Here is a 13,309-nt window from a genome sequence, read left to right on the forward strand (position 1 = left end):
TGACCCGAGGCGCACATAGTATGGTTTTGAGATCACCAAGGGCCTATAATTTTAACCATGACCCAAATAAAGCAGTCAATATTTGTTTTATATACCGAATAATATAGATTTTTGTCATCTGATTAGTTAAAAGGCCTATTTTATTGCTCATAGGCCATGGTTAAATAATATTTACAAAGAAAGTTTCACGACTTACCAATATTCCTCTTCCAGGATAGCCTTTATAATCCTTGGTAAAAGTCTAAATACAACAAAAGTTCTCAATGCAAACAAGCATTCCAATAGTTCAACTTCAAAGTTCAAATGCAAAGTTTCAATTTCAGCTTACGCAAAAGTTAACTGTTCAATTTCGGCTTAAATTCCAACACCAACAGCTTATTTATTCCAACAATTTTTCAGTTAATAACAAACTGGCCCATTTAAGCAACATATTTACAAAGAAGTGTCATGTGCTATTACTTGTTGTAAATTTACACCATGCAGTTCTGCAAGTTGAATGTGGGTGCACTTGAAGTTGAGGTGATGTTGACAGGAACATGACTATTTGTTGTTGAACTTGAGGTGATGTTGACAGGAACTGTCATGACGTCAGGGTTGTTTGAAATATCACGCATAATTTGCTCTAGTTCAGCAATTTTCTGACTATTGCTCTGAGTAGGCTTAGATGATGATGGTTCTTCTGCTCGACAATTGTCGCAGCAATCGCTTCACTCATTTTATGCTTGGTTTCCTCGGTGGTTCTGGAGGCATAGTGTTTTATAGTCGTTTCCGAGTGGTGACCGGATACCGTCATTATATCACGGTTGTTAAATCCTGCATTTTGCAGTGAGGAGACGCTCGTTGCTCGCAAGCAATGGTTAGTTAATATGACCATGCATTACCGGCCCTCAATGAAATGTCCTTCATTTTACTACCGATCTTATTCTTGCCTAGTGGTGCATTGCAGTACCATACTGACTTGGAGGCTGCAGATTTGGCTTAGGGTTTTGGCTTCTGCCAAAAGCACTCACAGTCAGGGTTCAGTTTGTCCATGTACAGTAAAATGTGTTAACAGGGCAACATGGACCAATACAACATGACCCCACCCTGGCTCTTCTCCTGGTCATCTCCACGGTTATTCTTGGTCTGTGTATCTTTGAAAGTAATCTGCGGGATTGAGGAAACTAGATCCAATGTCAATATCGTAAAGAATGCCGCTTGTGATACTATATATCATATATTGACAAAATACAGGGCATTTATTGTGACTCTTTCTACTATTCCTCCATCCCTTGGAACCTGTCACTCGCTGCAAGTTGGTTCTCCACCCTGGATTGTGATGTGTTTGACCATTGCATTAATGTCCTGTGAAACTGATAAATAAGCTAGAATAAATCAGTTTGAGGGTGGGGTGGGCTGAAATAAATGATAATCAGTTTGAGATGGAGAGGGGGGAAGTGGAAAAAGAGATATATTTTCAATTACTGTTAAGATGAGTGATGGTTCCATACTGGAAGATGGTGCTGTTGTTCTCTCAACTATTGCTCAAAATCTAACAAAGCAAATGGGATAAGTCTTAATTGAAACAATTGTGTAATAGTAGTAATTTGCATGCAAGAAAATTGATCAGCATTTTTTCTACAACCAATATAAAGAGTGTTTACTTCAGATCAGGATGATCTCTCCAACATGAACACCCCATTTTCAGAAATTTCACTATGTTTATGAAATCCTTGACAATTTTGAATTTTGATCAAAATCATGGAAAGTCTTTAAAATAACTGTTCTCAATTCAGTGTTTAATCTTCATTTAAGTTATTTTCATTCTCTTGCTCCATTAAACCAATGTCAGGGACAATTTCTATTTCAAATTCATAGTCAATGTCCTCATCAAAATCTGACATCTCATCTTCCTCATCATCATGTTCAGTCTCAGAAGAATCCTCTATTAATTGTTCTATGAATGCATCCTAATCATTCTCTTCATCTGATGTACCAACATCCACTAATCCGTTACTGTGATCTCTTCATCACCAGATGTACTTTCTCTGGGAATATTATCACAATCAATGCATTTGCAGTTGGTAGTACCCCAGACACTTGTGGGGTTCGCTCTCTTGCAGCCACAGCATCCACTCTTGCACTGACCTCTCCGACATGAACACCCCGTTTTCAAAAGTTTCACTCTGTTGTTGAAATCCTTGACAATTTATGTGGTCAATATACAAATGGTTCCTCTTTGCTCCATCCCTTCTGCCAGAATACACAGCCACTTTTCCAGTATATCCCCAGAATTCATCGGATCAGCTGCCATTATCTCCTGATATGCCTCAGACATGTATGGACTCCATGGTTCTTATGGCTTGCTGGCTTACAGTTACACCTCCAAACGTTCCTTTTGAGTATCCTGCATTGTACGATGGACAGCTTTGTTGGATGCAGATACACTCTGAGATTTGTCCGAAATACGTTCCCAGGCTACACATTTTGCTCTTGTGTGTTGTGCCAAATGTACTGACTACTGGTAAGGGTCTTTCGGGAATGACTGTTTCTGCCAGGATGCCATATCTGTAATTGAACAAATGGTTAAAATCAATTACGATAATTATGTATTACAAGTAATCAATCTTACCTGTCACTTCAGATCTTTTGTCAGGGATAAAAATATTGTAGGATAATTTTTTAACAGAAGTACATAATATTTATATGATTAAATTTATAATGAAGTAATAATAAGAAAACAGGACTGTAACAGCTATAATAGCATCAAATGATATAAAAATTGATATGGTATAGCATTTGCTCTGATTTTTGTCACTAAATGTAGTAAGTAGTTACTTGCATATAGATGCAGTTTTTACAGCACGGTTTCTGACAAGGTTTACAACCAACATCATCAGTCTTGGGATCAATTTTGGCATCATTGTGTACTTTGACCTTGACAAGATGTTTACTGGGATAGGTGATCTCTTGTACGAAATGAGAGGAACTTCAGGAAGAGCTTTGTGTAAGCGAGAGTTGGTCTCGATCATGTGCCAGTGTTTTCTGATAATCCCTGACAAATGAGGAAGTTTGGGTGATATGTCACCACAAGGGATACATGTTTGAATTTGGATTTAGTTTTGTATTTCAAAGAATCCTCACGCGTGGTTGAAGCTGCTTTAGTAATATGGTTGGAAATGATATCTTCCTGATAACCACAATTGTTGAGTTATGTTTAAAAGTTTCAGCATGGTGCTGGAAAGCACTTTCTTCAAAAGTTAATGAATTGATGAAACAAAACCTACTTAGTAAAATTCCTAATCTTCTTCTAAGTTGTAAAAGTTAAAATCCTAGGTCCTGGAAGTATTCTTTGGCTGGTGGGTTGTGTGTATGGCTCCTCTGCTGCAAATTTGCACTTGGATCTGTCGGTGAAACAACACTCTTCAACAATCTTGATGATGACTGTTCCTATCTTGTACTTTAGAATGTCTATTTCTCTAGACCGTTCCTCCCCCAAGAGTCTGCCATCAGACCAGGGGTATTTTCCGAGATCAAGATGTTGATGTTCCGATCGCGTCAAGAATTGTACTAGGCTGCTGTTCTGTAAACTCAAACCCCCCCTCCAGAAATCTCAATCTGAATAACCCAAATTAGGGGTGGGCGGTTTGATATAGCCTAGTTTAACAATAAAAAATAAGCAAATTTAACGCAAACTAAAGTACCAAAAGTAAGTAACTAATAATAAATATTTAAGAACATTATTTTCCAACAAAAACAAACAATATAAAGTTTAAAAAAATAATTTTCAACTTATTTACACAATTTTAAGTGGTCAATTTTATCTGCTGACCATTGGCACTAGATGCCCACTGGAGGTGGATAATAGTGTGCGATGTCATCTATGAGATATAGTCAAAGATATTGCCATCGTCACAATGTTGCCTGTACCTCATCCAGATGCATTGGAAGCAAGGTGTGGCTCGTCCCCCACATCCTCTTAAGGTCAGCTTTTATATTGCCCCACCAACCCTCAATGGAGTTGATGTGGACAGTCTGGCCCTCCCCGTTCATGGTGACAAACTCCATGTCATGAATCACAACGTCATGGTGGTAGCCTTCCTGGTCCAAGGTAGCGTACATCGGTGCTCCGTCCAAATAGATGATACTCCTTTGTGTTTTCCTGTCATTACTGAAGCATTGTCAGTACCAAGACTGATGCAATTTTCCCAAGAAATTCCCCATGTTGTTAAAGTACTATCTAAAAGATTAAATATGTTGTCACCATGCAGTAGATCATTCTGTACATTCCTTAATTTCTAATAGCTCACAAACAACTTGGCCGTGGTATCATCAAAGGATTTAATGATGATTGGATACAATTTTATTGATTCCATGTCCGTACTGCCATCCGTTGCCAGGCTAAAAGGATTCTTTTTCATTTTTGCAATAAGTTTTCTAGCATCAGCTTCAGCCAGAGACCGTTCAATGTTTTTTGTTCGTCCACATCGGTACTGTTGAGCAATTTTTAAATCCGCAACATTTTTCTAAACAAACTATTAGCATGGTCGGACACAGCCAAGGGAATGCTATGTTCAACGAGAAAGTCTGTGAAAGCAACTTCAGCACGTATGACGGACAGATTTTCAGTTTGAAAAAAGATGTCAACCTTTTAGATGTACCAACAGCTTTTTCTGCTTCTATATTTTTTTAATGTTTATTCTTTGATATATGTATTTTAATATCGTTTCCACCTCCTCCAGCAATGCGCAAATCACAGCGACAAACTTTGCAGAAAGTGTAATGTTCACCTTTTTGCAAAGCACTGATACATGGGTATTGTACCTTGTATTCCTCGCAACTGTCTATTCCCGGCTTGTTTTTCCATAATGATTCCCTGTTTGTTTTTCCATAATGATTAATGTATAATATATAAAGAACACAATGTACATTGAAAATATTTACAGAACATCAAGTGTTACGACCTTTGCTCATAGACTAATCTCAAGTCGTTTTATAATTTTCTCCAGCCAGGGTTGAACAGGATTTTCCAAGATTTTTTTTTTTTTGAGTTTTCAGAAAATCGGATCGGAAAATCATGTTCCTATTCTACCGTCATCCTAGCTGGCCCGATTTTCAAATATTCAATACCATATGACTTGGGGTTGGTCTTATTTTTGAAACTACCACCCCACATCCAGCAGTCCTTTTAAAGGCTTTCTTGTTTGGCGTCTTTTTAATAATTCTTACTTTTAGATTGTCGTAAAAAGCTTGAGGAATTTCTTCATCCATGATATCATCAAACCTGAACAAAAACCAAATTTAAATCAACCAGATTGCTACAGTGCATACAATGTACCCATCATGGATTGATGTAACCTTCAATTTATTTTCATCTGCAGTGGGTTTTTTTAACTGCCATCTCTACTAGCCCTACCACTCTCTTGAACAAAATCTTCAACAAATGGAGGTGCATCAAAATTAATTTCTTGCCTAATATCTGGGATATTAATACCTAAACCAAAAGCAACAGTACAAATAACAACACTATTCAGCTTGGGGAATTCACTGAGAACATGGGATCTATTTAAACTGCCATCTCTACTAGCCCTACCACTCTCTTGAACAACAAATTCTTCAACATATGGAGGTGCACCAAAATTAATTTCTTGCCTAATATCTGGGATATAAATACCTAAACCAAAAGCTTCAGTATAAATAACAACACTATTGGGCTTGGAGAATTCACTGAGAACATGGGATTTATTTTCATCTGCAGTGTTTTTGTGAAACTGCCATCTCTACCGGCTCTTCCACTCTCTTGAACTTCTTCAAAATTAATTTCTTGCCAAATATCTGGGATATTAATACCTAAACCAAAAGCAACAGTACAAATAACAACACAAACAATACTATTGGGCTTGGGAGAACATGGGATTTATATTTATCCGCAGTGTTTTTTGTGAAACATGGCTATTGGAGAATCTGTGGTAGCAGGGTTGGGAATACAGCAATGAAAATACATATGTACACAGATGAAACCGCCTCAACATTACTACAATATATGACAACTTAGGGACAACTAGTGTTTGTCAATGCTTTAATAATTGGATCTAATACTTGAAAATTGCCTTCTAATTCAATTACCTTATATTTGGCCTATCTGGGGGGATATGTCAAGTGGTAGGTTGGGAAATAATGAAGTATCTGCATTTATTTTACGAATGTTGCTGGTAGTGGTGGCACAATGTGCAAATATGTATTAAATATCTTGGATGATCGCCCTCGGTTCCCCAAGCCTTCTGAAAGATGGTCTGAATTCATCTCCCCTGTGAGTTCTCCTACTGAGAGTAATCTTCTTGTCTTACTTGAACCTGGATTTGCTAGCCCCTCTGAAAATCTGTAGAGAGCAGCGTCGGCTTCCTATTCTAGGATGTGCTGTCTAAATTAAAGTTGGGCCTTCAGAGCTTCAATTTTCTCAGTCTTGGTCTTGATTTTAGCAAGAGAAGACTCAACCAATTTGTGGAATGTCTTCTTGGTCATTTTCTGGGACACCAGAAATTCTAATGTTTTCCCGTCTTGTATATTGTTCTAGCTTGTCTAGGTAGTATTTCTGCTCCAACCGCTGAGCATCTAGACACATTCGAACCTCTAGTAATTTTAGCCTTCATCGTGGCGAGATTGTTGACCTTGGTCTCAACTTAATCTATCTTGTCATAAACTTTTGAGAATGAGGCCTTGATATAAGAATCCAGGGCCTTATTCTGCTCCTCAATTGACATGGTATTTCCTTGTGTGTTGTCAGACTCTGAAGAAAAGTTCAGCTTGTGTTTTTTCTGATCCGGTTTTGGTGTAGTAGAAATAGATGTGTTTTGTGTTGATGCGGATGCAGACTTGCGTGTATTATTGGTATGTGAAGGCTCACTTGACATCGTAAATTATTGCAGTGATAAAAACAACGAATACCTTGGAAAATGATCAAATGTAAGTTCTGGTGATAAACAATTTCTAAAAGTTTAAACTGACTTTCTGCACAAAATTTCAACTAACCTTGAATTCTTCACCTGAACTGCAAATACATGGAATGGATACTTGTAGTGCTGAAACGTAAGACATTCCTGTCCCTAAACCACTTGATGCCAAGAAAAACGAAGCAGCAGGACCAAGCAACTCCTTGACCTTGAGTGGTGCTGTGCCTCAAATATGCTTAGAACATTTACAAGCTTTACCTCGATCTGATGGATACATTGGTCCAGGCTTAAATACAAAAGAGGAAAGTGAGAAATCTGAAAAACAGACTTCGCCACCTGAAGCAGAAAAAGAAAATGAAAACCCAAAAGGTGACGATGGGAAAGGGCAAAATAAGCGAAGACATCGACAAAGTGGACTGAGTCGAGTGGCAAGTGTAATTGTTTCAAAGTTTTATCCTAAAGAGTGCTCAAAGAAACCTGAAAGGCAAGAAAGCAAAGAAACAGACAGTGAATCAAGTAGTAGTAGCGACAGTGATAGTCCAGGATTACAAAGAGGTCGTTCAAAATCCTTAAGCGGAAGAATCTTGTGAAGATTCCGTGATGCCAGTCGTGAAAGAAACAGTGATGAATCGGGTGCTACACCCAAGCGTAGACAATCCCCGCGTGAAACAAAATCTGGAGACAGGACTCGTAATCAAACACGGAAAAAGAGGTACTCCCCTCTTATTAATTTCAGAGTTTGGGATCCACAGTTGTACCCAACTGAATGTGAGGAAGATATACAGCGTGCAATCAGGGAAAAGGAAATTCAAGAAGGCGTAGACCCGCCACCTGGTTTCCAGCCACAGTACTCTGATAGCGATGAGACTAGTAGTAGTTCCATCAGCCCATCTTTAGAGACTTGTCATCATTGCCCTCCTATTTTAAAAAGCACAGGCTAAATCTCCATAATCTTCAATTCATGTTCCAAAAGATCCAAGTGTAGCCCCTTACCCCCAGTTATCAAAAGTGGTACCTGAAGAAATGAAAGAGGAATTGATCAATCCTTCAGTTGCTGCAACCAGTACAACCAAAGTGACATATATGACTCCCCAAGCACATACACAAGTAGACTATTTGCACTGTCTGGTTCCAGATCAACAGAAGATCATGAATTCATGTTTTTACTGGGGAAAGATAGACAGATATGAAGCAGACGAGAACAAACCTGAAGGAACTTTCTTATTACGAGATAGCTCACAGGAGGAGTTCCTCTTTTCAGTTAGCTTCAGGCGATATGGTCGAACTTTACATGCGAGAATTGAACAGTGGAATCATAAATTCAGCTTTGATGCGCATGATCCTAGCGTTTACTCATGCCATACAATCTGCGGACTATTAGAACATTACAAAGACCCCAACTACTGCATGTTTTTTGAACCAATGTTGACAATTCCTCTTCCTCGCACTAACCCATCAACGCTTCAGGAGTTGGCACGTTCAGTCATCTGTTCGCACACAAATTATGATGGCGTTCATTACCTGGAGCTGCCACGCGTGTTAAAAGACTATCTGAAGGAGTATCATTACTAACAGAAGGTTTGCGTATGGCAAATTAACAACCATCCCGAGACGCCATCTCCAAAATTTGTGTACAAGCAACACATGTATCCAGGGTCATCGCTAGAGGGGGGGGTATGGGGGTGTGTGACACCCCCAAAACACAATTTTGTCAGCAAAATTTGACTGCTGTCGTCAAAACCATGTGACTATCGGCAAATGTAGTCAAAGGTATGTGTGATTGTCAGCAAATTGTGAGAGCCATATTAAAGATTAATGTGTTACGAAATTGTGTTGTTGTAACGTAATAGACCTACTTTTAATGGTATAGTAGTTACTAGTTTTAAAAAAATTGACTTTAGAAATTGGAAAATGATGAAAAATTAAGATGAATACCGATATATCGACAGATTTTACAGTGCCTCACATGACAGCTGCCATCTAGAAAGATACCATTACCAGACTCGCTATTATGATCATTAACAGAAGGTGTGTTCCTCAGGCTCTGGAGGAGGAGCATGATTCTCCTGCATTTGCTCTGCTAAGATGGTACTCATGAGCCTTTTCTTCTGGTCGCTGGTTCTAGAATAACTCTTCAGTGAAGATTCGGACCGATGACCAATAATGACTGACATTATGTGACGATTCGCGAACCCAGCGTCATCGAGTATGGTGCAAGTAGTTGCTCTCAAACTGTGGTTTGTTTACTTTCTTGAGACTTGATTAAAATATCTGTGATTATTTTACTGATGTTGCTGACAGTAAGTGCAATATATGGAATATCTGGGATGATCGCTCTTAGTTCCCCAAGCCTTCTGTAGGATGCAGGAAATAACATTATTGGATTAGAAAATTTAATGTATTTTTATCATTATCAATTACATTTGATTGAGAAATTGGACCTTACATTAATATACTGACAGTACTTTGTTAATGTTACCAACATATTTTTTGTTTCATAGGCTTATGCCACTTATCATGCAGAACAAATATGTTTCAAGAATCAATGTTTGGTCGGTTACTATCTCCCCATGGATGCGAATGACTTGCAGGAGTTGAATGATATTCCACCATTAAAAATTCTCAAATACTGAATAGATGTGGTGTTTACAAGTTTAGTCGGTTACTATCACCCCATGGAAGTGAATGTCTTAACGAGTTTGTTGAGGAATCAAAGGAATAGCAGTTCCGCTTTATGTCTTTGAGAAGGATCGGGGATACTTTCTTTCAAGTTTTGCAGTCTCATGTTCATGCTCAATGTGGATCTTTTCTTTCATATAGTCTATGACATTCAGAAGGTGCTTGATAACTTACTTGTGCTGTTTCTTTTCATACTTGATGGTAGTAGTTTTCCAATCCTTATGCAGAACATGAGGGAAAGGTGTGGAACCTGGAAGAAGTGTAAGACTGGGCGCAGACAGCCTTGTGTTGGCATGGTTCTTTTTTACAGTTCTTTTCTTTCATATAGTCTATGACATTCAGAAGGTGCTTGATAACTTACTTGTGCTGTTTCTTTTCATACTTGATGGTAGTAGTTTTCCAATCCTTATGCAGAACATGAGGGAAAGGTGTGGAACCTGGAAGAAGTGTAAGACTGGGCGCAGACAGCCTTGTGTTGGCATGGTTCTTTTTTACAGTTCCGATAAACTACTTTACTTGTTGTTTACTCACATTTTTATTGATGATTCACAACTACACTAATGGTTTCATCAGACTGAGTTTTGGTATATGGGTGGGTCCAAATTTCTTGAAAAATTGTTATATTGATTAACTGAATTAAGTTGGACAGACTCCAGACCAGGGGTCCGCAAATAGCAGCGCGCGCGCCACATGTGGCGCGCCGTGGCTTCCCGAGTGGCGCGCGGCGCCATTTAGATTTTTTTTAAATCAAACCCTTTGATCAAACTTGGAATATCTCCAATATATATTTCAACATTAAACAATGCGATTCCCATGTTATCCTTGTAAAGACAGGCTAAAATAGTACAAAATGTTGCACCAAATGGCGTCATTTGCACCTCAAATTTCAAAAAATCTATAGCTTCTGACTCCCCCAGGCGACTTCGCAGCCATTGAGTGGCGCTTTGCAGTTTTCTTTTATTTCACATGGCGCTTCAACAAATCTATTTGAGGAAGCCGGCTCCAGACTGTTTGTTGAAGTTGGGTGTCCCACCATATGACACATTGCTAAGAGTCATACCACTGTCTGTGGTGTAACCAAGACATGTCCTTGAAACATTACTCTTGCTTTCAGCATAGAGCAACTTCTTACTAAATATTTTAAGAAATTACCACTAACTGTTGATAGATAGTGTAAATATAGTCCAGGGCTAAAGCCAGAATATGTGATTGTCCAATCTACTTTAACATGTCGTGTTCCCAGTGGCGTAACTAGGGGGCAGAGGGGTAACTAGGGGTGGGGCAGAGGGGAGCAACATGACCCGGGCGCCACCCTTAGGGGGCGCCAAACTGACCAATTCAGCATCAATTCTGCGCCCCTCCAAGTGATGAAAGTCAAAATTTTCGCGCGCTTCACTCGCATTTCAGCACAAAATCAAATGAAAGAACATTTTAATTAGTGTATAGGCCTTATTTGTCCAAAATTTCGCGCGCAATTGTTGCAAGAATGGGGGGCATTATGTATCCTTAGCTCTTAGCTACGCCACTGCCCGCGTCTATGATATTCTCGGGTGGGGTGGAGGAGGGGGAGGGGCGCCAATTTTGTTTCTTGCCCCGGGCGCTACCAACCCTAGTTACGCCACTGTGTGTTCCTCCTCACATTATTACTATAACTTGAATGTATGGATACTTTGTTGTACAGTGGTGTTTATTATGTGTTCACATGTTCTTGTTCATGCAGTAGTTGCTAATAATAAGTTTCACTCGATTATATTTCCTAAATATACTGTAAAACATTTGGGTATCTGTAAACAAGCAATGCTATGCATGATGAGACATAGACCACAAACGGAACAAGATGTAGAAACTTTTGAAAGTACAAAAAAGGAAGGGGTCATTTGGTGCATTTTTTTTATTTCAACAATTGCTATCTTTGAATGTATAAAAATATACCTGTCATACAAAGGTAGGACTTTAGGTTGTGCCTGCCTTATCATGCTTGAAAATTGCTACACAAAGAGTGTATTGTGCAATATCAGTGTTTGGTTACTCCTTCATGTAATTATACAGGAAGTTAGGGTTAGGATTAGGGTTAGGATTAGCTTACACATGAAGGATCAACCCAGTGTTTGCAATAAGGCAAAAAAAAAAATTGTTGTGTTGCCCTCAACTGCCCGACCCTAAATCCTGGAAAATCAGGGGAGCAATTTTTTTTTTTTTTTTTGAATGATGATTTTTACAGATTTGTTCAAAAAATCAAAGTTTTTCACTTTAAATTAATATTTTATTGAGAGACTAGTCTTTAATTGATGTCTAACAGGTATCCAGAAGTCAAAATTGACAAATGTCTCCTAATTGAAGAAGTATTATTTAATATTTGAGGGGATTTTTGAAAACTGAAGGTTTAAAAAAAAAAATTTTTTTAATCTGACCGTCCTACCCAACTTTCCCATTTTCCCACTTGAGGGCAACACAACAATTTTTTTTTTGCCTAATTCTGCAGGCAAAACCTGCAAAATTAAAATGAAATGTTATTTAAAACAGTCCAACATCACTTATCTCCCTTGTTTTTGCAGATTTATTGACTGTTCAGTGGTTGCAGATTAGGCCAATTAATGCAGAATTGCACACATTTTAGTAATTGGGTCAGATAATGAAGTTTATACTGTACCTATCATCATTTATTTAATCATCTACGCACACTACCAGATCTATTGTGGTTGCATGCACAGGTACACTGCAGGGGAGTTCATCTGCTGGTGGATCCTGTTTATATCTGTTAGGTACATTGGCGACTGTGTACCTGTGCAGGCTGCCGCAATAGGAATCTTGCAGTGTATATGACACATTCCACATAAAATAGATGAATGGGTGTGTCTAAAAGGTTTATTGCTATGTATCAATCAGTATGTTACAACATACAAAATGGAAAGGTTACATAGAAATTATTTGTTGTAAGTTCTTTTGAACATACATGCTTGTAAAGCATTTCTAAGTTATATGTGTATCTAAACAAGTACTCTATACAAGTACTGTACTGACATGGAAAATGTGCATGATCAACAGGAATTAAAATATACTGTCCTAAAGGGATGCTTTATGTTACCAAATTGCAAACTAATTTGATGCTAAAGTATATGTATTTTAAGGAGTATAGTTACCACTATGAACAATATAATCACCCTGTTGTGATAATTGCCCAAGTAATTTTTGGTAATTTTGAGAACAAGTACAAAATATGGTTCAAGCATGTAATCACCTTATTAATTTCTGATTATTGCTTTTAGTGCACAGATTTTTTGTACTTGTTCTCAAAATTTCAAAAAATGACTTTAGCAATTACCACAGCAGGGTTCCGTATATGCGTAGTTTTATGAACTTAAGGGATCTAAAATGAGCGTTTATTATGTTTCGACAGTATTTTTTGTAGGACATGAGAGCACCTCAGACCTATCGAATTGCATTCTGAATCTGAAGCATGTCTTTCTGATATCAAATAATTTTCATTTTTGAAAATCACAATATAATACAAATTTTATGACAAATTATAAAAATTTGATATTTTTCAAATTTTGATATATAACAGTCCTCAAGTAAATTATATAAATCTAATGACATATTCTTAAAGTGTATAGCAGGGAGGAAAAGCCGACGGTCAATTGAAAATTTTGACCTTTCATATTGAAGATATGGATTTTTTCCCCAAAAGACCTAATTTTTTT

At 38.0% G+C, this 13,309-nt stretch overlaps 1 protein-coding gene across 1 annotated transcript; it reads left to right on the plus strand.

Moving 5' to 3' along the window:
• Window positions 1–5,927: 5,927 nt before the first annotated feature.
• Window positions 5,928–8,747, plus strand: LOC140152066 (suppressor of cytokine signaling 5-like). The gene is given in 3 exon segments (XM_072174365.1): window positions 5,928–5,956; window positions 7,522–7,852; window positions 7,887–8,747. Coding segments are annotated over 3 exon segments (1,128 nt in total). The 3' UTR covers window positions 8,655–8,747.
• Window positions 8,748–13,309: the final 4,562 nt, after the last annotated feature.

This window comes from Amphiura filiformis, chromosome 5 (genome assembly GCF_039555335.1).
Source record: "Amphiura filiformis chromosome 5, Afil_fr2py, whole genome shotgun sequence".
NCBI lineage: Eukaryota > Metazoa > Echinodermata > Ophiuroidea > Amphilepidida > Amphiuridae > Amphiura > Amphiura filiformis.